Source organism: Protopterus annectens, chromosome 5.part0, assembly GCF_019279795.1.
Source record: "Protopterus annectens isolate FY-2018-M chromosome 5.part0, PAN1.0, whole genome shotgun sequence".
In the NCBI taxonomy this organism is placed as follows: domain Eukaryota; kingdom Metazoa; phylum Chordata; order Ceratodontiformes; family Protopteridae; genus Protopterus; species Protopterus annectens.
In genome coordinates this window covers 891,285,415-891,313,273 of record NC_056735.1, presented here as the reverse complement: position 1 = coordinate 891,313,273, position 27,859 = coordinate 891,285,415, and the positions used below count along the sequence as shown (strand labels likewise).

At 38.7% G+C, this 27,859-nt stretch overlaps 1 protein-coding gene across 1 annotated transcript in view; it reads left to right on the top strand.

Moving 5' to 3' along the window:
- The window catches only part of LOC122802271, a 144,995-nt gene that overhangs the window by 63,320 nt on the left and 53,816 nt on the right, over nt 1–27,859 (top strand). The window contains exons 12-13 of the mRNA XM_044071922.1: nt 8,530–8,799; nt 10,151–10,296. Of these exons, the coding sequence (XP_043927857.1) occupies nt 8,530–8,799; nt 10,151–10,296 (416 nt within the window). The remainder of the gene's footprint in view (nt 1–8,529; nt 8,800–10,150; nt 10,297–27,859) is intronic.

Sequence of the window (27,859 nt, the reverse complement as noted above, 5' to 3'; positions counted from 1 at the left end):
CTACCTTCATTAATACCAACCAGGGCTGGTTATTAAACATGACTAGCCAACTAAATAAGTAAAGAAATATAGGGCTGAACTGTAGTGGATTATCATAAAAACATTAACGGAGTGAGCTAAAATGATCACTACATTTTCGTGTCTTTTCATTAGCTAGTTGTAGTCAAGCTTGCTAACAAGGGACACGGTGGGATGAAAGGTAAAGTCAATAGGCATTTTGTGACTGTTTATGGAACTCTGGTATTGGCAGGCTTATAGCAACTATCAGGATTCAGTATCTACAGCAATAAGCAATAAGCTTGCAAAGCAAGGCTCCTTTGCATTTTGTAATAGGAAATGAGACGGGGGCAATAAATGTACTCTTGTTTGTTTTCATAATGTGTTTGTCTCAGTATAAAGTTTTAGATAAAGAAACCAGTGCTTTGGAAAGAAGTGTTGGGAACTAAGACAGAGGGAGACCTGTACAATGACAAGTTACACAGGGTGCTATTATCAACTATGAGGCAATCAGAGCATCATGTATTCCCCAAGAGCTATTTTAAGAAGTTAACAGTAATTTTGTGCCAGCTTATAACTGTCAGAGATGAAATTCAGAGATAGTTTGTCCTTTCTTGTAGCAATAACACAGATCTTAGTAAAAAGGCTGTATTACTGAATCTCTTACATGGCTGCATTAAAGGCTAGAGTGATATAAATGTGCAGCATCTTACAGCCACTGCAGAAGAAAATAAGAAGATATATTTAGAAATAAGCATGTAAGAAGTTGTCCTGTTCGATTTTCAGCTAAAGCGTCTTCTGTGTGGAGACATGCGTGAATGGGCGTACCTTCGTTGAAGGTTGTGCGTCAGGCCTGGCAAGTCGGTACGTAAAAATCTACTGCCAATCATTAGCGGACCGGAGTTCCGCTGTGGTGACCCCTAACCGGGAAAAGCCGAAAGATACAACAACAACAACAACAACAAAAAAATTAGAAATAAGCATGCCGAGAATGATTACTTTTGTCATACTCAAACACAGTACCGTGTGAAGGAACGTATATCCTCAGTGAAAGCAGAATGCTCAAAATAGATTGAAATATAGAATACAAACTAAAAGACATTTTGTCCCAAATTGTTGACATTTGTGAAACAGTGTGCATTTTGAAAAGCCTGTTATAAAATTAGTATAGATGCTGCCTTTTGTTGAGCTGCAACATGCTGCAAACCTGAGCTCCTATTTTACACAGAAATGTTTCCCCCCTCATGTTTTTAGGATTCTACTGAGACTTGTGACTGACAGGGATGTTTGATTTTGTTTTCTTTTTCATTTGGAGTCTTTTGCTGTTGTGACAGAAGAGTAACATGCAGGGTTCTGAATATTAATACGCTGTTACGTTGTTAGCTCTAGTAATTTTTTACAGGCTGTTGGTTTGTTTTGCCTTCCTTAATTACTGTTGTATTGGGTGTCTTTGCAGTTACTTGTTTTGACTTTCATGCACTTTGCACTTGAACCACTAATCTACTGAAAATGGCCTTTTATTTAAGATCTTCAGCACCAGGAAAATGAATTTTTCTAGATGTTTAAATTAATATTAAAATGTATGTTTTCTTTTGGGGGGAGAGCTGTTTTCAGTTCACTTTTGAAAGAACAGGAACCTCCATTATTCTGAATGCTTATTTACCAACTTATTAGTATGACCAGATTCTGTAGGCTGTTTGCTTAGTTTTGCCTGCTTTAATTACTGATGTGTTGCACATGTGTGTGATGGTTTATGTTAAGCAGCAACATGCTGCAAACCCAGGCTAATGAATTCCTGCAAGTGATTACTTATCTAATCTCTTCAACACCACAAGATTGAGTTATTCTAGCTTTTTAAGCTAATATTGAAAGTCATGATCTAGCTAGTGTATTTTTTGGGGGGGGATGATTATTTTTGCTGTTTGCTCCTAGGAAGACAAGAGGAACTGGCAGTGTTTTGAATATTTATTTACTATTAGCGGGATGGCACAGTTTCTGTTGGATGTTTGCTTTTCTCCTAACTTAATTACTACTATGTTGCTCTTATTTGTGGTGAGATACAGTACACTGCACACTCGATAAACTGATCTACTGGACATGACCACATATCTTATGCCTCCAACAAAAAGAAAGTGAATTTTCTATTATTTTAAGCTATTATTGTAACTTGTGTGCCTGCTAGTGGCTTTTTTTATTTGGTTTTACAGTTTGCTCTAGTGAAAGAAGGAAGATTTGCAATGTTATAAACGTTTGTTAGCACTGAGTTTTTACTGTGTGCTAGATTTTTTTGATTGCTTTAAATACTGCTGCATTGTGCAGCTTTGCATTTTTGTGGCTTTACATTTCTTGTGTTGACCTGCAACATGCTAAATCATCCCACATGATCATCCAAGAGGGCCTGCCCCAAAATAAATAGATAGTGTCAAAAACATGGACAAAAACTAAATGCCAAGAGCTGTATGTTCATATTCTTCAGCAAGCATGACTCACCTTATCACAATGACATTGACAACAACCACCAGAAAATTGATCCCGCAGTTAGAGATCTGGGAACCTATGTCAACAATGAACGGTCATTTGATCACTTTGTATCCACTGTTGTAAGGAAATCCTATTTTGTTGCACAACTCATATCTAAAGGTATTGCATCTGGATCCAGGGATATAATCATTCCACTGTACTTAATTATTAGACCAACCATTGAGTATAACACCCCTTTCAGTATGCATGAGTCCACAAACATTTGTCATAGGTTCATAGGTGTATATATATATATATATATGGCAAACAACCACAAGGCCCTGAAAAACCTAACCATGGAATCCAAATGTGACTCACAGATTTGATTTATATTTGATTTAAAGGGATTGATTTACTGACTGTCCATCAGAGACATAGCAGCCAAACCAGAGGTGAATTTCTGACTACCCATCCAGTGGTCCAAGTTGCACTTAAATAGGGATAGGGAGAACCTTTTTTCACATGGATGGGGAGTGTGTTCTAGAGAATGGGAATTCTCTGAGAAAAATATCCATCTCTCCAACATGTCCTGTTTATGCTGCAAGCTAAATTTAGTCTTTTGATCTAGCAGTTCTTATGCTGTTTATTTTTTGAATGTGCAAAAGATTCATCAAAACAGGGTCCAAGGATGCTTGTAAGCCCTATGTTAATTCCTCACTGATACTGAGTAAAGAGACAAGGATTTGAGGCAATCAGCCTAGGACATTGTGTTCACCTCCTGTATTCTTTTTGTAAGGAGCTATTGTTGACATTTCAGTTACTGCATATGTCTGGTCAGGTACATACCGAAGGGGGCATTATACACTATGATGGGTCTGATGGGGGCCAAGCACAATGATATGATGACCTGTCTGGACCTAGATGCTCTGCCCTTTCTTATAAGTTGAGTAGTAATATAGAAGGATTTTCTTACTACCTTGGACACATGTTGGTCGAAGGCTATGTTAGTCTCTACATGATCCCCAGATCCCCGATTAGTGAATTACTTTTATTTATTTATATTTATTTATTGGCATTTGTTTACCGTGATAGTGCACTGGGCCATGCAGAACCCATTTTCAGTGGAGGCCCAGAGAGAAAAGCTCCACAAGTAAAACTGATACAATACAATAACAGTACAATTCAAAATATTTAAAATACAAGAAATAAAACTAGAATTTTAAGTAGTACAAAATAGATATATAGAGCATGTTGGATAAGTTTGAAAGTAGATATATATATATATATATATATATATATATATATATATATATATATATATATATAACATAATGGAAAAGGTTGCAATAACAAGTTAAAAAATTGTATAGATGTGCGGAATTAACATAGCAAAGAGTAGATGGGTAACAGTATGCACAAAATAATTGAAGAGGGAGAGGAGTAAAAAGAAATAAATGGGGATTAGTGTGTCAGAAAGTGAAAGGATAAAGGGCGAGTGAAACAGATAGGATAAAGGAAGTGGGAGGAGTACGAGAGTAAAGCAGGAGTGGATTAGATAGGGTAACTAGTTGAGAAAATGAGGAAAAAATGAAAAGAAAACTAGGTTTTGGGAAGAGAAGGCTGAGTACAGTACTTTTAAGGGTGTATTATTTATGAAGTAGTTACCTGGGGTGGCAGACTTCCCAAAAGGTATAATAATGGGGTTCCTATTAGAAGAACGAAAGTCCAAAATATCGAATGACTGTATACGTGAAAATGCCGTTCATCAGTGTGTTTTTTGTGAGATCGCAGTACAGTGAAGATCGGGAAATTTGCCCTTTCCTCACTGTAGTGTGATCTCGGAGTTGGTATATATAATTAGTGGGGAGTGTGGGGTGCACAGCCCCCCCACAATAAAGGGTTCGAATTCCAGCATTTCCGCTGTTTACAGCATTCAATTATATGAACTTTCATTCATATAATATAGACCCTAATATTACATTTATTGGTATTAAGTTTTAAACCATAGCTTTGGCACCAAGCATTTGTCTGTATTAGATCTTCCTAAAGGATGTTCTCATCTTGGGGGGATTCAATGACTGCTCCACAGTTCGCAACCATTTGCAAACTTGGTTTGCCAGAGTTGCTGAAGAGGAGTGGGCCTAACACAGAACCCCTGGGGGACCCCACTGGTGACCAGTCTCTTCATGGAGATGGCCTCACTGATTCTATCCTTCTGGTTCCTATCAGTGAGCCAGCTAGCTGCCCTGCATGGTATAAAGGGGCTTACACCTAGTTCTGTAAATTTGTTGACAATACCTGAGTGGGGCATTGTATCAAATGCCTTAGCCAGATCTAGGTGAGCAGTATGCACAGTTTTCCTCTCATCCATTGCCTTAGTGACTTTTTCAAAGAAGTCCACTAGATTCAGTAAGCATGACCTTTCTTTACCAAAACCAAACTGGGATGGACCCAGTGTCTAGAGGTCTACTATGTCCTTCTTTATAATTTCAATGATAATTCTTTCCATAGCTTTGCAGATAAGACTAGTCAGACTAATGGGCTTGTAGTTTCCAGGATCTGTTGAAGGTCCTGCCTTATGAAGGGGGATTACTATCAAAGTTCATTCAAGTGGCAAAAAGCCTGTTTTAAGACTATAGCTAAATAATAATTCCAGGGGTCCAGATAAGTAGTATTTTAGACTATTCAGAAGGCATCTTGGGATGTTATCATGACTCATTGAGGCCATGTTCTTGGTTTTAGTATGTGTAGCCAGTACATGATCCCTAGTTATAGTTGGAGAGGTTATGTTTGGGGGGGGGGTTGTCTGAGGTTGAAAGGAGGGTAAAGTTGGTACAGAATGTGTCCACTAATAGATTCACTGTATCTCCAGACTCAGTAAATGTGGCACCATTAAATTCCTTTTCAGCACATTGCTGTGTGCTGCCCGTGAGGTTTCTGACATAGCTGTAAAAGGCCTTATGGTTTTCTTTCATCTGGGTGGATTTCTTATCCTCATAGCTGGCTTTGCTTGACCTAATTAGCCCTCTTAGTTGCCTATTCACTTTGATGAGAGAGTTTTTATGTTTATGGGAATTGTGCTCCCTGATTTTTGCCATATTTTTTTTCCTTTTGTTGTATAGCCCATTTAATTTGAGATGCCACCAGGCAATTTGTTTTTGTGGCTAGTCATGGAATTACTTCTGGTAGGTACAGCAGCCTCTATGAAACCACTGATATGGTTGTACAGAGTTTCTGAGAGCAATTCAGCATACACTGGTGTGTTCTTGGGGTTTGGAGGGGCATTGAATTTTAATAAACCATCACTTAATAATGAGTAATTTGCCTTGGAATAGTTCCTAACTGTTACTGGTTTAATTGGATTATGGTGCTGATTTTGATTTCAAAGGAGACATCTTTATGGTTGGACTTTATCAGGGAGGAAGGGACATTGGGATTGCAGTGTTCACCCATATTTCTGAGCACAAGGTTCATTGTGTTGGAGCCTGTAGTGGATGTCTTCACATTTGGTCAAGGGTATATGTATTTTCAAAGCCCAGGAATCTCTGTGCATATAGATTTGAGGATGTGTAGGATTACTAATTAAAGTCTCCCATGACTAGGGGTGTTAGGTTGGATGTTAAGTGTCTCTAGTAGGAGCAAGTATGCACTGTAAGATTCTTGGGACATTGTGTGACTTATAGCTGGCTACGATATGGTACAGGATTTTGTCTATGCTGATCTACACATGGAAAAACTCTAGCATGTCATCCTGTTTGACCATCCTAGATATATGCTTATTACTGATGTATATTTAGACATCTCCACCTTTAATTCTTGTCTGTACAGCTACTTGTCTAAAATTGTGGAAGGCACTAAAACCTTGCACTGCCAGGGTACTCTCTGCTGCTTTAAGCCATGTCTCGGTAGCTGCACAGACATTTTTATTCCCCAGTCTCAGGAGGGTTGCAGGGAGTGTATTTTTTTTTTATTTAGACTCCTGGCATTGAGCAGTAACACCTTGAGGTTCTGTTGAGTTCATTTTGCTATGTCAGTAGGTTTGTCAATTTGATATTACCTAAAAATGTCACTGTATGAGTGAACAAAGCATTAGCCAGTATTCAAAAGCCTAGAGGGAAAAGGTGCAGACCATCCCTGACAAAGCAATGTGTTCTGTTGACCATGTCCTCCCAAGCTGACAAATACTGGAGCCTCTTAGAATGACACCAGAAAGACTGCCAGTTGTTGAAATTAATCAATTTTTGCTCATATTGTGATGGTAATATGCTGCTCTGTGCCAGGCTCATACCAGCCTGAGACATAGTCTGAAACCATAAAGTCTCTCTTCATATAGTCCAGGGAGGTACATTTCAGGCTATACCTACCTATACCTACATGGACTATGATGGAATCATACTGGTACCTGTGGCGTAATGACTTAATTGCATGTGTGATTTAGCTGATCCTGGCTCCGGATAAACAACTAACAGTTATCTTTATGTTGCTCACCCTGGTTAGATGGGCATCAGTATGTCACACAATGGAGTCCCCTATGATGAGGTCATGAGAAGTATGTTTGCATGCCTTAGGGGCTTAGTGTTTGGGGCTCCACTGAGAGTGACAGTATGTATAGTGCTCGGTGTTATTTTTTCTGAGTACCTCTGGACTCGCTGAAGCATAGCTTTGACAATGGGTGGTCTTTGTTGTTTAGAAAGATTGCTTTTAATTGCCTCAGTATCTGATAGTCTATGAGTGTGTAGTGTGCTATGTGAGGTAGGTGTTGTGTGTATGGTTTCGACAACCTGATGTGGACTTGTATGCAAGAGTTTAGCCTCCTGTGTCATTGTGTAATTACACCTCTTACATACTGCATCTGATTTGTTAAGGATTAAGAGGATGTCAGCAAGCAGGAGACAATTGCTACATTGTCTCAAGATGCCCATAGCCACCAAGCTGGCCACAGAGAAGTTAGGAAAGTGCATATCCATAAGGTTCAGTCCCTTGATTTGTGAGCTACAAGGGTGTGGTATTTTGAGGTTAGATGGCTATTAAGCATGCTTTGTTTGTGCAGATTAATAAGGGTGCTTTATTGGGGAAGATTAAGCTAAACAGAACTAAATTATACGAACTTTAATGCTTACACAGTACTGAATTCCACTAAATCTGTAGGTATTGCCACTCAAGGCCAAACTAGCTGTTCTAATATTGTTGGCTCACAAGGTATTTCTATTATATTGCTGCTTTACAGGTTACAGTTTTATGGGCTGTTCTACAGAGAAAATATCACTCTTACAAACTTAGAAAAGTTGATAGAAGAGGTTTTGCTTTAGCATGAATTTTTACCCTTCAGAAAATTCATGTTAATGCAAAACCTGTTATTCTATCAAATTTCTAAGTTTGTAAGAGCAATATTTAAAAATGGTCCCTATTTTTGTGCCTTTGTCCCACTTTTATTTGTGGTTTTATCCAGATTTTGTGCTCTACGAGGGTGAGAGGGATATTGGGCTTTGTTTGAATGTCTTGCACTGGGGTGTTGGGAGGTATGGCCATGCTTTTCAGTGCAGTTTTGCATGCATTTCCAGGTTGCTCCTCATAATGTGCATGAGGCTGCTGTAAGCATACCTCCCAACTGTACAGATCTTCGCATAATGTCCAGATTCTACCTCTTAATTCTGGTCTGTTTTTCATAATGCTGTGGTTTTCTGGCACATTAGTTGCAGATCATAGCAAATCAGTAAGGGAGATCCTGTTGCTGGATCTTTTACAAAAAGCGCATGTGGTAACTTGGTCAAAGGTAGGGGGGCACACTTTCAGTATAGCTGTGTCCTGAGTTCTTGCATTAGAAGGTTGGGAGGTATGTGGTAGTGGGGGGAGTTCAAAGAGAACACAAACAAACAAAATAATAAGTATATATATATATGTTTATATATATATATATATATATATATATATGTTTATATATATGTATAATGAAATGGTATGAGGAAAAAGAGGTAGTCAGCAAAAGGGGAATATAGCGATGGCAGCAAGGGCAGCTAAGATACATGTGTGTGGCTGAGTAAGGTAATCTTGTTGATCTGTTTCTGTTAATAGGTCACGTCATTGGCTGGGACCAGATGGCAGAGATACAGACATTGCAACAGAGATGGGTGGACATAATTTCTCAGCCGGAAGACCTGTTTTGGGATTTGCCTAATATTGAGACCCTGGTGCTGGTGGAAAAGGGTCAAGCTAGTTGGAAGAGAAAGCAACCAGCAAACTGCAAGCAGGTGGCTAGAGGGAAGGGAGCACATCATTTGCAGTCAAGAGGCATAGTCCCAATGGAGGCTGCATCTGTTGGAACAGTGCATGCTGCTCCTGCAGGTAATGATATGTTGGTGGAAGGTTTGGTAGGCATGTCAGACTTAGGGCGAGTGGGGAACAGCTTTGTTGCAGGTGGTGAAAGGTCATGTCAGGAGACAGGGGACCCTGCAAGTGGACTGAGGGGCTGACATAGGTTGGGTGAAGGGGGGCTCTTTTTTGAGGAGCCTGTTCTGGGATGGGTAACCCAAGTTTGTACTGAGGTAGTCTGGCATTGTCCATGGTGGGGATGGATTCCCACTTGCAGGAGGTGGTTTCAGAGTTTGGCTTTCGGCCTAATGATTGGTTGGCTACACAGGCCCTGGAACAGGGGAGTGGGGTGATATTCTTGACACCTCATATACCTTCCTCAGTTAAAGAAAAGATCTGGAAGGAGGAGTATGTAGATATTCTTGATTTAATTGATATGGATAGGGTTCACCGTTTGCTGGAGTCAGAAACTGCAAATAGCAAAGATCTTTTGGCAGCCTTAGTGGCCCTAGGGTGAAGAATGGTGGGCAGACTGTGACCAAATGTTTGGGAAAATTGGGTGTTGGGCTTTGTGTACTGTATGGCAGTTTAATTGGAGAAAGGCAGTACATTGCCCTTCCACTCTTGGGGTATTTCCTGATGATAAAAGAGGTGCAACAGCTACGGGCTGGTAATGCTTGGTTATGGTATGATCAGAGGTTTTACAAGAGGAAAGCGAATGATCAGTCCCAGACATATGGCTGGCCACTATGATGGATAGCTTTGGTGCGATTAGCAGAGGGGGTAAGGTAGGAGAAGGGGTGGGGGTGTGTTGGGCATATAATGTGGGGAGATATTTGTGGGCAGCATGTAGGTTCTTGCAAACTTGTTCAAGGTGTGCAGTTATACATTCAGTGGTGCAGTGTGGTCGGCAGGAAGGTAATGCAGCCAGCCAAGCTTCAGTTTCACCTGATTTGAGCAGGTTATTGGCTGTGTTTTAGGGATTCCAAAATATGTGAGGTAGAAAGAATTTTCATGGGCAGACAGGGAGGTGTTTTTTGGGGGTGTAAGAGGATGACCTGAGGATGCATTCTCCCATTAAGGTGCAGGTGTTGCAGCTCATGCTCCAGAAATATACTGAAGTGGCAGTGCTGGAGGAAGTAACTGAGGGATTTTCTATTAAATCAAAGGTGGGAGTGGATGGAGCAGTCTGTAAAAACTTGTGATCAGTACAGGGGGAGTAAGATATTTTGGAAGCTTTGGTGGAGAAGGAGTGGTGGGTGGGTAGACTACTGGGTCCTTTTGACAGCTCCCCCCTTTGACAGTTTTAAGGTTTTGCTATTGGGCTTGGTGCCTACGAAAATGGCTGGTGAATTTCAGATGATTCACCATTTAACTTACCTAGAGGGGAACTCCTTTAATGATTTTATTTCAGTAGACAATGTTAAGGTGCATTATGCGTCTTTGGATAACATGGTGCAGATCATTAGAGGGTTTAAAGATCCATGGTTGGTGAAGGTGGATATTGAATCTGCATTTCGACTTCTGCAGGTACGGGAGGAGGAATGGCCATTGTTGGGCATGGTGGTTGGAAACAAATTTTATTTTGACAAGGGATGCTCTGTAGCCTGTGATACTTTCAAGAAGTTTAGCACAGCATTACATTGGATTTGGCAGCAGTGGGTGGGCACTCAAAAGCTGCTTCATTATTTGGACAACTTGCTCATAGTAGGTGAGGGGTATGAGGGAGGTTTAAAAGATATATGGAAGTTTGTGGGGATGTGTGAAGAACTGGGGGTCCTGTTGGCCAGGCAGAAATTGGAAGGTCCAACAAAGTCATTAGATTTTCTGGGTTTGTTGGTGGATGCGGAACATGGATTGTTTTGTCTGCCAAGAGAGAAGTTAATCCATTTGAAAGAAAATATAGCCTGGGTGAAGTCTAAGGATAAGGTGCAGGTAAATGATGTCATAGAGCTTTTAGGATTCTGAAAATTGCATGTTGGGCAGTTCCTCCAGGTCATACTTCCTGTAGGTTTGTGGCCCTTTTGCTGAAAGGAGGGAAAAGCAAACATCATTGGGTAAGACTCAGTGAGTTGACACGGGATAATTTAACTCTTTGGTTGTCCTTTTTAGAGCAGTTTAATCGTGTTTCCTTTGGGCACTCAGATTGGGTTGGTCAAGGGAATTTGAAGTTATTTACAGATGCAGCAGGGGGTATTGGTATGGGGATTTTTTTAGGGGTGAGTGGTATGTGACTTTGTGGCCAGCTGAATGAAAGGAGGGTTGGAAAAAGGATGTTGCCTTCTTAGAGTTAATGTCAGTTTGGGCTGCATCTATTGTTTGGCATAAATGGTTGAAGGGAAAGAGGGTTATTTTTAATTCAGACAATATTGCAATGTTTGGGTGGCTGCAGTGGTGCAGCGGTTAGCATTATTGCCTCACAACAATAGGTTCTTTGGTTCAATTCTTGGCTGGGATGCCTTCTGTGCGGAGTCTACATTTCCTCCCTGCAATCATATAGATTTCCTCCAGGTGCTTCAGTTTCCTTCCACATTACAAAGACATACAGTAGGTGGATTGGACACTCTAAATTGCCCATTTGAGTGAGTGGTATGAATGAATTACTGCGGCAGGGCTAGCCACCCGGTGGTGTAAACCTTGGCTCGAGTGATTGTCACTGCTGAAGTGACACACCAACCCTAATGTGCAAAAAATGGAAAAAGGGATTTATGATGAATGGATGGATGGATGGATGGATGGATGGATGGATGGATGGATGGATGGATGGATGGATGGATTGCAGTGGTTTAGGTCTTACAGGTGAAGATAGCAAAGTCTGAATGGTTGCTATTAGTTTTATATAAGTTAGTTTTAATGAATTTGATGATTAATTTTTCTTTTACAGGTGTGCATGTGGCAGGTGCTAGGAACGAGATTGCTCACAGTTTGTCTTGCCTTCAGTTTTCCAGGTTTCTGTAATTACCTCCAATGGCACTGGAGGAACCGGAAGCAGTGCTAGACAATGTATAGAGAATTGGGTTGAAGTGACCAGGCGATTGGTGGAACAGTCATAGACAGCATCTACCAGGAGGGCATATAGTAGAGCATTGTGTGATTTTGATAGATTTATTTTACAGCTGCCTGAGGTGGAGGGAGTCTGTTGGAAGAATTATTATTCACAAAAATCCAGACCAGCAGACTGTGGCAAGCAAACAAAATTTAATGTAGTGCTGATAAGCACATACAAAAGAGAATGACAAACAGACCGGTTTCAGCTTAAATAAAAACAGCCTTCTTTAGTGCATACAGTTACCAAATGAAACATCCCCTTACTTTTTTATTGTCAGCAGATGAAGCTTAATTAATGCAATAATTACACCATTTAAAGGTGCCCATTCAATCCAGGAGAAAATAAACCCCCCAACTTAATAATCCATTTTTTCTCCATAATATTAAGAATATGATGCCATCCAGTCTTATTAGATCTGTTACCCCTAATACGATCAATAATAGTGAAATAAAAAGATGCATTTGTATGTGAAACAGTATGGTTATAGAGGGCATTAGTAATTCTTTGATGTCTGATATCACTGAAATGCTCCATAATCCTAAATTTGACCGGACGTGATGTCTGGCCGGTTTCCTTCCACATTCCACAGATATGCATTAGGTGGACTGGACACTCTAAATTGCCCATTTGAGTGAGTGGTATGAATGAATTACCACTGCAGGGCTAGCCACCCAGTGGTGTAAACCTTGGCTCGAGATGATTGTCACTGCTGAAGTGACACACCGACCCTAATGTGCAAAAAATGGGAAAAAGGGTTTAGGATGGATGGATGGATGTATTGCAGTGGTTTAGGTCATACAGGTAAGACAGCAAAGTCTTAATGGTTACTATTAGTTTTACATAAGTTAGTTTTACAGAGTTTGATTATTATTTTTTTTTACAGGTGTGCATGTGGCAGGTACTAGGAACAAGATTGCTCACAGTTTGTCTTGCCTTCATTTTTCCAGGTTTCTGTAGTTACCTCCAATGGCATAGGAGGAACTGGAGGCAGTGCCAGACAATGTATGGAGAATTGGGTTGAAGTGACCAAGCGATTGGTGGAACAGTCCTAGGCAGCATCTACCAGGAGGGCATATAGTAGAGCATTGTGTGATTTTGATAGATTTATTTTACAGTGCCTGAGGAGGTGGGAGTCTGTTGGATGAATATTATTACAATATTTGGCCTGGATTCAGGTATAGGGTAAGGCAGTGCAGTTGGTTAAGGTGAACTTGGCTGCAATCAGTATATTTGCTTAGGTGGCAGGGTTGTGTGATTTCACTAAATCCTAGAAGGTTGGGTGTATGTTCAAAGGATGGGGTAGAGTAGGTGGTTTGAATATAGATAAGTGTTGACCAGTGACAAGGCAAGTTTTGAAAGTTTTATTATGAGGCCTAGCTTTGGTGAGTGAGGAGTGAGTTGATTATGTTTTATGGGTGACATTGAGCTTATGGATGTATTATGAGGCATTTAGAGTGTCAGAGTTGTTGGGGTCATTGGTTTGGGGGGATGTCATGATACTTCCTGTGGCAGTTCACATTTGGTTGTGGAAATCTAAGACTGATCAGGTTGGGAGAGGACACAAATAGTTTTGGGAAAACAGAGGTGCGAATGGATGTACCTAGTGGCTTGAGCTAGGAAATTGTTAGCTTCTCATAGGGGGATTTCACACAATCAATCAAGGGGAGTTAAAATGATAACTGGTAGTCAGTTTATATATGTAATGAGGAGGGTGCTTCACTGTATGGGTTTTGTGGATGAGAGGTTTTCCACCCATTCCTTTGTATGGGTAGAGCTTTGATTTTATTGAAGGAAGGTAGCTCAGTTGAGGTCATTAACAGGGTGGGGCACTGGTCTTATAATGCCTATTTTGTCTTAGATAGTGAATACTGAGACTGATCATTAATATTTTTTTTTAAGTAAGGAAATTGCCATCCTTGGCCACTCATATGTCTATTGTGCAATGAAGAGGGCTGCAGTTAGGATTAATGTCACTGATTTAGGTTTGAATCTGTTCGGTGGAGAATCAGATGGCATGGCATTAGAGGCCTCAAGTGGAATTGGCTTAAGCAGGAGTTTGAAGGTATACAATTGTGGATGTGGCTTCCTCAAGTCTTGGTGCTACACTTGGCAGGTAATGACTTGGGTTTAATTCTGAAAAGGCAATTGGTATACCAGATAAGGGAGGATGTGTGGTCCGAGATAATACCTTTTTTGTTTTGGAGGTATGCTAATAGTTTTATGGCAGTAGAGCGGGCATGGTGATTTGTTAACTATAGGTTGGCAAGGCAACTGGTTGCAGTGGACATACAGACAATAGAGCACAGGGATTTTGCTGATAGGGCCCGGTGTGGTTCAGAGAAGATGAGGTGCACCTGAACAAATTTGGATTATATCTGTTTAATTTGCATGTGGGTTTATTTTGGAGGATTTAGTGAAAAGATGGCATTAGGTGAGAGGAAACAGCTTGGGTCTGGCTGGTGGGTGGAGAAGAGGTGAGGCTTGCCCCTCTTCTGTTCCCCCTCTGGTGTTTGGGTTGGTGTAAGGAATTTTGAGGGTGAAGGTAAGCAGTTGGATGCTGCTGCCCCCTCTGGTGTTTGGATGGATGTAAGGCTTTTGAGGTGAAAGTGAGAGGTCAAATGCTACTTAATTGTTAAGAATAAGTGAGTGGAGGTATGGATCGTGCTTATTTGGGCTGGGTGAGTGGAGATATGCTGCCTGATGAATGGTTAAAAGGATGTTTTCTTGTGATTAATAAATGAAAATGATGCAACAAAGTTATGACGTAATAAGTTATGATGTTTTATGAAGTTAATAAAAGCCCATCAAAGGTCAATTTGGTGGGTTTCTTTATTGAAGCGGAGCATGACAAACAATTATGTGTGCATAAAGCATGTTATAGTTTAGCACAAGTGTAAAACAGATTTTCAGTCTTACCTTTGCTAATATGATTATTATACATTCTTAAATTTGTTGATAGTCAAGATATTATTGTACATAAAATTCTAAATTTAGGAATTTATGTTCCTCAGACATTTTATTTGCACTCTTGAATGATTATCCATTTATTTGCCTTGCCATTGCAACAATTAAATTGTGGAAGAAGAAGAATTTTTAGTAATATAGCAGTTTTAAAGAAAAAAAAAAACAGGATTCTTTCCAACTAACATAGTGTACTTTGTGTATGAATATCTTGTACCTTGTGAATGTTACTAATGTAATGTAATACTTGTGGAGCTTTGTGCATGAATATTTTTGTATCGTGTAAATGTTAACTAATATAATATAATACTTGTGGAACTTTTCTCCCCAGGCGTCCGCTGAAAACAGAACTGTGTCCAGTCGGACCTTCCCAGTAAACAATTGTAAAATAAAAATAAAATAAAATCAATTTCCAGTAAATTTTGAAAATAATAACACTTTTGGATTTAAGTCAACAGCAGTTATATTACAGTTAAATAAGACTGCAAGGTAATGTAAATCATGTTTTCGTATAATCAAAAATATAAAGTCTTTATTCTACAGAATACGTTAAGATATGTGATTCAAATGAACAGAATAAAATACCTGAATTCTTAGCAGGTTCAATGTCACAAACTAATAATAATCAGTTAAGGATCAGTTAGTGCTGCAAAATAAAACCAAATAAACAGCAGAGAAAAGTCTGTAGTGGAGCAGCATTACTGCCTTGACAAACCCTGGATTTGAGAATCAAAGCCAGAGCACCGAGTAAAAAAAAAATGCCTCCCTAGTGGACATCCAGCATCAACAAACTTTACAGCAAATGCAAAAGTTGCTGTCTATGAAAACTAAGGCAAGGCCCCAGCAATGAAAAGGCACCCTCCTCAGCCTCAACAGGCAGATAAGACAACATGTCAAATCCTCTAAGGGTAACTTTGAAAAAAACTTAACAATCATAACCAAGGATATCATAAGACCTTTTAAAGCTATGTGCATAGCCTAAAAGGTAGGACCCAAGCATGTGCTGAACTAGTGACTAACAGTATCACACACACTGATTTGAGAGAGATAGCAAACCTGCTGGTGGATAGATTTGGTCAAAATTTCACTCCCTTATCTTCTCCAAATGTATCACAAATCTTGCCCCCAACTCCACCCCCCAACCCTACATATCCAAAGAGCAGGTCATTAAGGCCTTGTCAAAGGTAAAATACACAGCCTCTGTGCAACCATGTGGCATCCCAACCTATCTTCTAAGCAAACTAAAACATGAACTAGTTTCACCATTAAGTGCCCTATTTAATCACAACCTAAACACTGGCTTTGTTCCTGTGGAATGGAGAACAGCAACAGTTATTCCCCTCCACAAAGGTGGCTTAGGAACAGACCCAGGGAATTACAGACCAATAAGCCTTACAAGCTTCATCTGTAAAACCATGAAATGTATCATCATGGACCTCATAAATAAAGATATAGGCGACCTCCAAACCCTGGATCCAACTCAATTTGACTTTGTCAAGGGCAGATCCTGGCTGTTAAACCTGGTAGATTTCTTCAAAAATGTGACCATGGCCATTTATGAGGTAAATCTGTGCACAAAAGCATACCTGAACTTGGCAAAGGCCTTTGACACAATCCCACTCTCAGGCATTACCAACAAACTTAGCAAACTGAATGTCAACCTCTGTTGTAAGATGGGTTGCCAACTGGCTCAGAAACCGGTCACACACTATCAAAGTGGTTGACTCTACATCAATCAGCAGACCTGTCACCAGCAGGGTACCAAAAGAGTCAGTGTTGGGCCCCCTATTGTTTGGTATATACTTCTCAGAAGTTCAGCCCAAAACTAAGGGGTTGTGGCTTCCCAAGTTTGCAGATGATGGCAAACTGGGTGCAATTATTGAATCCCCAATGACTGGTATCTTAGTCACGTTCTCAAATTGAATGCAAAGAAATGCATCATCATTCCCTTTGGTAAAAACAATGTCCCTTCACACTATCAAATCAACAACAATACTCTGTGTACCTACGAAGTGGTAAAAGATCTGGGATCACAAGTAGACTGTGACCTTAACTTTAACCACCATGTGTCTGAGGTAGTAAGGAAGGCTTTCTATGTAGCACACTTGATTAGCAAAGACATCACCTCTAGAGCAAATGAGGTTATAACCCTATAGAGCAAAGGAGGTTATAACTCTTCTATACTCATCACTAATCAGGCCCATAATTGAGTATAATGCCCCTTTCAACATGTACCATACAAAGCACCTGCAGCAGTTGGAGAGACCTCAGAGGTTTCTAACTAAGAAGATCAAGGGACTCCAGCACATGCCTTACAGAGACCGACTAAAGTCCCTGTTATAGATCATTGTGTGTATTGTACCTAGTCAGCCACTGTAGCTAGATAACATGTGCATATAAGTTACTGAGCACATGCAAGATCACTGCCATTTTGCATAATCAGTCAAAGTGAATGCAGGCATGAGTGGAGATGCACATGCGAGTGTGTTTGAAGTAATGAGTCAGTCAGTTAGCTTAAATACATGTTCCAGTTACAGCTCCTGATGTGTTTATGTACAATAAACAACTTGAACCCATCAAAGCACCTCATTGTCTCATTTGATACACGAGACATGTGACACGGTGTCAGAATGGGATCCAAAGTGAAGCGACTGGCAAACCGTGAAGCATGCAGTTAAAAGAGGAGGAATATACAGGAGCAAACTTGCAAACAGGTCAGCGATTATTCAAAAGTACTTAAACTTATTTAAATGATTTTTCAGTCACCGAATAAGTGGCAAAGCATTCAAAACATTCTAAATAATTACCAAGATAAATGAAATATCTGAAATTGCTACATACTAATAAAAGTATTTGAAATAAATACAAAAGTGTTTGAAATAATTTCTGAAGTGTTAAAATGTATGAAAAGGCTAAAACTACTTCATTTTTAACATGGTACTACCTTTTTACATTAACTGAAACTTTTCAAAGTATCCAAAGTGTCTGCAGTGTTTGCAGTGTTAAAGTAAAGCCTTTTCAGAGAGATTGTTGTACATTTGAGCATAATTGCAAGTATGTGGTCTATGCTTACATTTAAATGAATTTTGTTATTATGGCAGAGGGATTTTGCAGTCCTGGACTGCTGGTGCTTGATAATAATATTGCTGAGAATTGGGGAGTGCTTGAGCAAGAACATGATATTTTCATACAGGCTGCATTTTCTGATAATGACGCATGTACAAAGGCATTTATACTTCTTAATTTAGCTGGCTCAGAAGCCCTTGAGAGAGAATGTTCATTTGTGTATGCAACTGCCGTGTATGCAGCAGAGGGGGAAAACTGCTATATTGTGATACAGGCTGAAATGCAGTAAGACTTGAGAGACATTAGGAATGGGAGGCAAGAAAAAGCATTAGCACACCATGTGGTGACTGAAGGGAGCTAAACCAAAAACAAGAGCCAGCAACTGTGAACTGTGTAAATAGTTTAATGGAAGACAAGAAAATAACAGACCAGTTTCGGCTATGGAATTAACCTAGCCTTCAGAAGTGTTAATATGCCAAACATCTTGTAGTCCTTATATACATATACAAATAATTAATCAAGAAATTGCATTGGTGAGCTCATAAATATTCATTTAAACCAGGCTGGAACAGTCCACCTAACTTTACAATCCATTTTTTCTCTTTAGCATTTAATTTACTGTGCCATCCAGATTTGTTAGTTCTATCTCCTACTATTTTGTCAATGATAGTGAAATGAAATGTTGCTGTGGTATGTTTTAAAGTGCGTTTGTATAGGGCATTACTCAACCTTTTACATTTGACATCACTAAGATGTTTGGAAATACGTAATCTAAGGGGTCTGGATGTCTGTCCTATATAAAATGCATGACAGCTACAAGTAGCCAGATATATAATCCAATCTGTACTGCAGTTTGCAAAAAACTTTATATCAAATATGGTCCCACAATTACTACTGGAGAATTGTATGGTCTTGAACACATGTTTACAATGGCTGCAGTGGTCACATGGCATACAGCCACCTAGCTTATCTCCAGAAATGGAAGTTTGAATCATGTTCTGGTGTGATGGTTCATGATGATGCTTGTAATGATTAAAATAAGATCCAAGATTCTTCCCTTTCCTAAACGAAAACTTGCAAGTCTCAGATAAATGCTGTGACAAAAAATTATCTGCTAGAAGGATGTTCCAATGTCATCTGATGGCATCAATTACTCTGCTGGTGTTCCTACCATATGTGGTGATAAACCGTAAGGTATTGTTTTTATGTTGCAATTTCTGTTTGTATTTAAGAAGGTCCTCTCTATCCAAATTGGCAGCATGATTGCTTGCTGTGTGTACATAGCCCGTGCTGTAACCTCTTTCCTGAAACCTATGAGCCAAATCTTTGCAAAATAATTAAAACGTGTTTTCGTCTGAATAGATATGCCTCATCCTAGTAAATTGAGACTTGGGAATATTTTTTGTGATATGGGCCAGATGAAAGCTGGATGCATGGAGTAAAGTGTTATATTCTGGGTATTTACGAAATACTTCAGTATGAAGGGTGTTATCATCGTTCCTAGAGATGAGTACATCCAAATAAGTAATTTTGCATGAATGATAATTGATGGTAAATTTTAAACCCCACTTGTTATCATTGAGATACCCCACAAATTCCATGAGGTATTCAACATCAGACCTCCACACCATCCAGCAATCATCCAGGTACATATGCCATATGTCAATTTCCCCCAATTAAATATTATGCGTAACATCATAAATAATTTGTTCTTCTATGTAAGCCATGTACAGATCTGCATATATGGGTGCGAAGGATGCCCTCATTGCAGTACCCAACACTTGAAAATAACATCGTTGACCGTAGAAAAAAACATTCTTGGTGAGAGCGTGTTCTGTCAGACAAATGAAGAAAGTGTTAAAGCCGGGTTTGTATAAATCTGATTTTTGTAACCAGTATCCAATGGCATCCAGCCTGCCTAGTGTGGTATATCTGTATATAATGCACAGACATCTAATGTAAATAGCAACCAGTGATCCTCAATTTGCATGTCATTTATAATCCCTAAGAATTCTGTGGTGCCCTGAATTTTGGATCTTACCCATCTCAATAATAGTTTTAGATATTGGGTTAAAAATTCTGACAATGGTTCAGTCAAGGAACCATTGCCTGCCACAATTGGTCAACCAGGAGGATTCTGAGGGTCTTTATGAATCTTTGGTAAGAAATAAATGTATTGACTGTTCGGATCTGACACTGTGAGATGATTTTTGGTGTTTTGTGTAATGATGCCATTCTCTACAGCTGATTCCAAAAATTTTTCAGTTTGATGTTTAAACATAGGTGATGGATCAAGAGGCATTTTGGTATAATATCTAGTATCATCTAATGGTCTCTGAGCCTCAGCATCATATTGTGCCCAATTCATGACTACCACAGCACCACCTTTGTCCACAGAAATGATTACCAAGTTCTTATTGTTGGAAAGTTCCTGTAAAGTTAACATATCAGACTTTGCGAGATTATTAGGCCTGGGTGAGTCATACTGGAAATAAAGTGTAAATCCTTAAGTACACTGTTTTGAAAAAGACTCACACAAGGATGTATTGGTGGGACAAAGGTGGATTTGTGGTATTTAAATGTATCCACAGTTGAACAATCAGAGGTATTATCATGAAAATACAGTTTAAGATTGAGCAATTTACAAAATGCTATCACATCCTGTGCAAATGTATCTTCTGGAACAAAAAAACCCGGTATAAAAGAAAGACCTTTATTTAACAGAGTTATTTGTGAGTCAGATAATGTTACATCAGAGATGTTTAATACATTTGTACTGGGACCAATGTTTATTTGTTTGTCAGAAGTTCCATCAGTCCCTCCAAACTTTTTATTTTTCCGATGTTTTCTGCCTCCCCTCTTGTAAGGCCTAAAGGGACCATACTATTGTTACGTTTGGAAGTGGGAGAATCTGGGGTCTGCTGTGTATCCAAATCTGTACCAGAAGAAGAATCTGCCCCAGATGAATCCCTATATGTACTACATTTTCTAAGAATGGACTTGGGACATTTCCGTTTGGGGGTGATGTTAGTTTTGTTATTCCCTCCTTCAAATCTAACATGTCTAGTATGTTAAAAAGGATGACCTTTGTCATAATCAGTTTGGTCTCTTTGAAATTTTTTGAGTTTCCTGTCTCTAAGCTGTTGCTCAAAAGTTAATAAGTCCGAACTGAGTTTAGTCAATTGGGTAGAATAAAAAAATTGATTCATATACTGATTACTTTCTTCATATAATTTACTGACATTGATAATTTCCTTATCAATGACTCGTTCACAGTATCTAGATAATGTTTCCACAAATCTCATAGAACAATTTTGTTGTATTGTCGACCATTCACTGGTTAGTTGCTCATCCAATTCGGTGACTAGTGGCTGGATTTTAACTCTGAGCCCTCTGGGAGTTATCCCTTTGACCATGTATGCTTTAAATAATTTGAGGTGCCAAATGTTAGATCTTAACACTTTCATGTTTCTATTAAGTTGTTGAAATAGCCTATCACAATGGGTTTGTGGATTCTCAATAATATTTGTGCTATTGTCATTATTCCGCTCCCCAATACCAAAGATACCCAAATCTTCCTTATCTGAAGAAAGCCCGGCCAGAATCCAATTTACACCCATTGTATTAAATTGGCAATAGATGAAAAAACAGTTAACTGCAGCTGAAGAACAACGTTAAGTATAGAACCTTAGAATTTTAAAAATTCCACCCAAAGTACAAAAACTGACTACACCTGTGTACAAGCTAAAAGCAAACATAAAGTGTAAAGAATATATATAAGTGCAGTACCACATCCTAATATCAAATTAATCCAATCTTGGATCTGGGCAATAGTGGCCACTGTGAAGAACAAGTTATTGGATCAATCCCCAAATTGACAAAAAATTTTCGCTATAGAGTCCTGGTGTCTCAGTATCTAAATAGACCAAATCTAAAGTTCACATTTATTAACATCCTCATCTGGCCTTAACTGTGGTATATAAATATATACTGAGATCCTTCAAATAGGTGAATATAAAAGAACCGTGACACGCCCAGATCAACTTGTGACTGGATAATTATATCAATAGTCCTGGACAATAATGGTCCCTGCACATCGACAAAATGTCAACTACTATTATCAAATAACAATAAATTTTTGAAAATATAAAGCTTAGAATAGGCCTGATGTAAACATGTGTAGGTGGGTGGTAAATATTAAATCAATAATCATGAAATGATGTTCAAAACCTGCAATTAAATCTGTCATCAAAGCCCAATTTACCTAGCTTAATGTATGGTCAATGCATATTTATAACTACATCCACCAAAAAGGCATGATGGGAAGGAGGGAAAAAGAAGGGGGGGAGAAGGAGAAGGTTAATAAGCCTATCAAATATCCCCCTTATGATAAAGCCAACCCATGGATAGCAGTTAGCCTCAAACAATAAAATGTGCATGAGAAATCTAAACTAGTATTATATTAAATATGTATGCTATATGAATAGGTCCTAAGATAAATTCAAAAAGCTGAGATGTTACACCCAGTTAAGAATCCCACCAGACAAAGGACAAAGTTCAAAATATGTACAAATTAAACAATCTGAGAAACTGTTAACAATACTAGTTGTTAGATAAACATTATTATGCATTAAGTACTAATATAAACCATCTAAGAATAAGCAACATATAGCAAGACAAGTATCCAACAAAAATTGTACTTGATATTACTAAAAAGATTGTTGATGTTAAACAAAAAAAACATTTTGAAGTCCCAAAAAAACAAATTACCTTGAATGTTATCGTTGGAAAATATGTCCAAAGTCACAACTATATTACAGGCCCGTTGAAAATATGGCACCTGAATGTATCGTAAAAAGGTAGAAAAAAAGGGCTCCACAATTGATGTAAAAATTAGAGCGACAGTTACCTTAAGTAGTTGTAAAGTGCCCAATAGTCTGGATGAACTGGTTACAATTGTTTCAACAAAATCGCACCTTTATGTTGTACATAACCGTTATTGGCCCTTTGAGTTGCGAAACAGTCACTAAACCATGCGTTCTGTAAATGAGAAAATTTCACTTGAGCATACTTTCACCTGACACAGCTGTAGTATAATCAAGCCACATCCTCCCACAGTGCTGAATAGCAAAAGTAATCCTTGACCAAGGGGCTGCTGCCAAAAACGTGTGCATTTATTCCATTGTCCTAAAGTCAAAATGCACTGTAGATAAATAAAGCCTTGAATATATGTTACAAATAGAAAATATATCAAAGTTACTGTTATATTCCAGGCCTGTAGGAAATAATAGCTCCCAAATATGTCATGAAAAGGTGGAACAAATCAACACCACAACAGATATGGAAATTTAAGCAACAATTACCTTGAGTGCCTAAAAATGGCCAATAGTCCGATTGACTAGATGAACTGTTCACAATTGTGTCAACAAGAATGCATATTGACATTTATACATGGCCATTCCTGACCCTTTTAGATAACAAAGAGTCACTATACTGATGTAAAACGTGTGTTCTAATAAATGAATAGTTCACCCAAGCATACTGTCACCTGATGCAACTGTATACTGAAGCCACATCATCCTGCTATGCTGGATAAGAATTATTCCTCAGCCCAGAACATGCTGCCAAAAATGTCTGCAATTATTCCCATTCACTGTAGCCAAAGTGTAAAAGCAGTTGTTAGAATCCTCCAACATGATGTAGTACACGCTGTATGTTGTAAAGTTATTAGCTGAGTGAGGCCCAGTTACACTCCAAATTCCGAACCTGATGAAAACTATGCAAAAAGCATAAGATGAAAACCATAGCCAACCAGTTATATGGAAAATCCCTCGATGTTGAAAGGCACAATGATATAACAAGCCAAAAAATAGAAAAATACAATGAATACGAGCTCCAAAAATCCGGTGAATCTGTTACAGATTCAGCCAACACAGCAGACCACAGACGACCAGCAGGAAAGGAGTGTGCACGGAAAAAAGGTCCCCTGCAAGGAAGTGATTGCTCGGCTCAATCAAACATAGCCAAACCAAAAACAAGAGCCAGCAACTGTGAGCTGTGTAAATAGTTTAATGGAAGACAAGAAAATAGACCGGTTTCGGCTGTGGAATTAACCTATCCTTCATCAGTGTTAATATGCCAAACATCTTATAGTCCTTATGTACAAATACAAATAATTAATCAAGAAATTTCATTGGTGAGCTCATAAATATTAATTTAGACCAGGCTGGAACAGTCCACCTAACTTTACAATCCATTTTTTCTCTTTAGCATTTAATTTACTGTGCCATCCAGATTTGTTAGCTCTATCACCTACTATTTTGTCAATGATAGTGAAATGAAATGTTGTTGTGGTATGTTTTAAAGTGCGTTTGTATAGGGCATTACTCAAACTTTTACATTTGACATCACTAAGATGGTCGGAAATACGTACTCTAAGGGATCTGGATGTCTGTCCTATATAAAATGCATGGCAGCTACAAGTAGCCAGATATATAATCCAATCTGTACTGCAGTTTGCAAAAAACTTTATATCAAATATGGTCCCACAATTACTACTGGAGAATTGTTTTGTCTTCACCACATGTTTACAATGGCTGCAGTGGCCACATGGCATACAGCCAACTAGCTTGTCTCCAGAAATGGAAGTTTGAATCATGTTCTCGTGTGATGGTTCATGATGATGCTTGTAATGATTAAAATAAGATCCAAGATTCTTCCCTTTTCTAAACGAAAACTTGCAAGTGTCAGATAAATGTTGTGACAAAAAATTATCTGCTAGAAGGATGTTTTAATGTCGTCTGATGGCATCAGTGACTCTGCTGGTGTTCCTACCATATGTGGTGATAAACCATAAGGTATTGTTTTTGTGTTGCAATTTCTGTTTGTATTTAAGAAAGCTGAAGGGAGCTCCCATAAGTTTTAAGTTTCTGGCACTGGAGGTAGTTGGAACTGATATTAAGGACTGGGATCTTAAGAACAAGAAAGAGGCAAGGGGATAAGCCTGGATTTTATCACAGCATGCAGATAAGTTTCCAGGACTAAATGAGATTGTTTCCCTGAAGCGTATGTTGAAGGCACGCCCACTCCCACATTAAAATGTGTGTGTATGTGTAGGTGTGTGTGTGTGTGTGTGTGTGTGTGTGTGTGTGTGTGTGTGTATATATATATATATATATATATATATATATATATATGTATATATATATATATATATATATATATATATATATATATATATATATATATATATATATATATATATATATATATATATATATATGGGTCTACTTCTAATGACGAAACGCGATTAAGCCGACAGTGAAATCACCGACACGAAGCGACCGACAGCGCAGTTGACCGAATCCCGACAGACGGAAGACGCGACCTGGTAAGTATCGATAGTGAGGATTTAGGAGTAGGGAGCGGACAGGTAAGTGTGCAATACTCAGGGATGTAGGGTTATTGTGTGTGATAGGTGAGTGTGTGTAAGTGAGTTAGGGTTAGGGTGCAGGTAGGGAGGTGCTGCGGTAGTCGAGACTTGGGGTTGGGGTGTGTAAGTGAGTTAGGGTTAGGGTGCAGGTAGGAGAGTGTGTGTGGTGTCGGGAGCTTGGGGTTTGGGGTGTGTAAGTGAGTTAGGGTTAGGGTGCAGGTAGGGAGAGGACCTTAGGGTTAGGGTTTGGGTTAGGGCTAGTGGATATGTGTTGTAGTGTACTGTGTTGTTTCCGTGTAGTGTGTCGGTGTTATGGTGTTTGTGCGTTGGGGTTTTTTTGTGCGCTGTCGGTCTTTTCGCGGTCGGTGATTTCACTGTCGGCTATAATCATGCTTCGTCATTAGAAGTAGACCCATATATATATATATATATATATATAGGGGTTATATTATAACAGCGAATGATCAAAAGATTGAACGCTGTTATATCGACCCCTTAAAGTCAAAAACTAAAATGAGCAAACAACCAGAACAGTGATTTCTTTCCCAGGGAAAGAAATCGCTGTTCCCAAAAAATAAAAAATAAAAATAAGACACACTAAACACTATTTTAAGCCCTATGTGGGGGGCTGTGCCCCCCACACCCCCCCTACTTAATTATACCAAATCCGAGATCACACTAACCTGGACAGCCAGCCCAGTGATTTTTTTCCTTGGGAAAGAAATCTCTGTTCTGGTTATTCGCTCTTTTTAGTTTTCGACTTTAAGGGGTCGATATAACAGCGTTTGATCTTTTGATTGTTCGCTGTTATAAAGTAGACCCTATATATATATATATATATATATATATATATATATATATATATATATATATATATACACACACACACACACACACACACACACACACACACACACACATATATATATATATATATATTTTTTTTTTGAATGTTTTAAAGTTTTGTACTTTGGTGTTTTGTAAGTATATTGCTATTATGCGATGTAATTTTTTATTGTTGTTAAAAATTTTTACATGCTTCTTGCAACAGGAAGTGATGTCACAGTGCTATTGCTATATAGATGGTTCTTCTTTTTAATATGACTGTCTGATGATGTGATCTATTGTATCGTGAAAGCATTTACCCCTTTTTATTTTTACTTTTAATAAATGTCATAACCTACAGCCTTGGTGGCCTGGCACTTTGTTTATTTGGATTACTGTTCTTTGTTTAAGTGCCGTTCCTTTATCTTTGTGGTCTTTCATTGTTTTTTGAAATGTGCAAAGACCCTGAGTGCTTGAAACATACATTTAGAGAAATGTGTAACCCTCAAACAAATATTACAATGGAAAGACACGTTTTACACAATAAATCAAAAGCCTGGTGAAACTATAGCAACATATATTACTGACTTAAAAATAAAGCAAAAACGTACAAATTTGGTGAACTGAGAGATAGTTAAAGACATGTTTGTGTGTGATGTTAATAATGATGCAGTGAGAAAGATTTTGCTTTGAGACAGTGATTTAAAAGTGAGCAAAGCCATTGAGATTTGTCAAATATATGAGCTTACAGAAAAGCATACAAATATGCTTACAAATGAGAAAAAGTGTATGCAGTGTCTGCTAGTGTGAATGTTGATAGTGTAGAACATAAACCTAAGATAAAAAAGAAATATAAACCAAAGGATGTGGCAGTACCCAACCTTAACTATAAACTGAATGGGGCCGCAACAAACAAACTTATTGTCAATTGTGGAGGCAGTCCTGAACCTAAATGAGAGAAGTGCTTAGCTTTTTGTCAGCAATGTCACAAATGTAAAAAGTGGAATCATTTCAAAAGGCTTTGCAAGTCTAAAGTGCCACATACTTTTATTAAAAGAGAATATCTGAAGAAGCAAGTAGATCAGATAAAGAGCTGTGAACAAACCTTCTATGTTGATGGTGTCTCTGTGATTGATTAAACAATTAACACAGTAGATAGTAGATTACCAGTTGGCAGCAAAGAATGAAATATTTTGTACTGTTCAGATAAATGGGAAAGCTGTAGTGCTTAAAATAGACACTGGATCCAAGTGCAATGTTATATCAGCACAAGTGTTTGCCAAAGTAAAAGCTGGTGAGAAACTTGACACAGCAAATTGTGCATAACTAGTTGCTTATGGAGGTGAAGAGATTCAAACTGATGGCACAATGGTTCTCACATGCTATTCTGCTAGGAACAGCTATGATTTGCAGTTTTAGATAGTCAAAAGACATATGCAGTCTCTGTTAGGCCTCAAAGACAGTTTGAGAATGGAACTGAATTCATTTAATAAAGAGATTCAGCATAAAGTCTCTACAACAATGATAGCTTAACAGAGAGTATTTTTAGTGAATAACTAAGCTATGGTTGTGCAGCGGTAGCATTGTCGCCTCACAGGAAGAGGTTCTCCCGTTAGATTCTCGGCTGGAGCGCCTTCTGTGTGGAGTCTGCATGTCCTCCCCGCGGTCAAGTGTCATTCGAAAGACATGCGTGAATGGGCGTGCCTTCGTTGAAGGTTGGGCTGGCACCTCGGCACCATAAAAATCGACTGCCAATCATT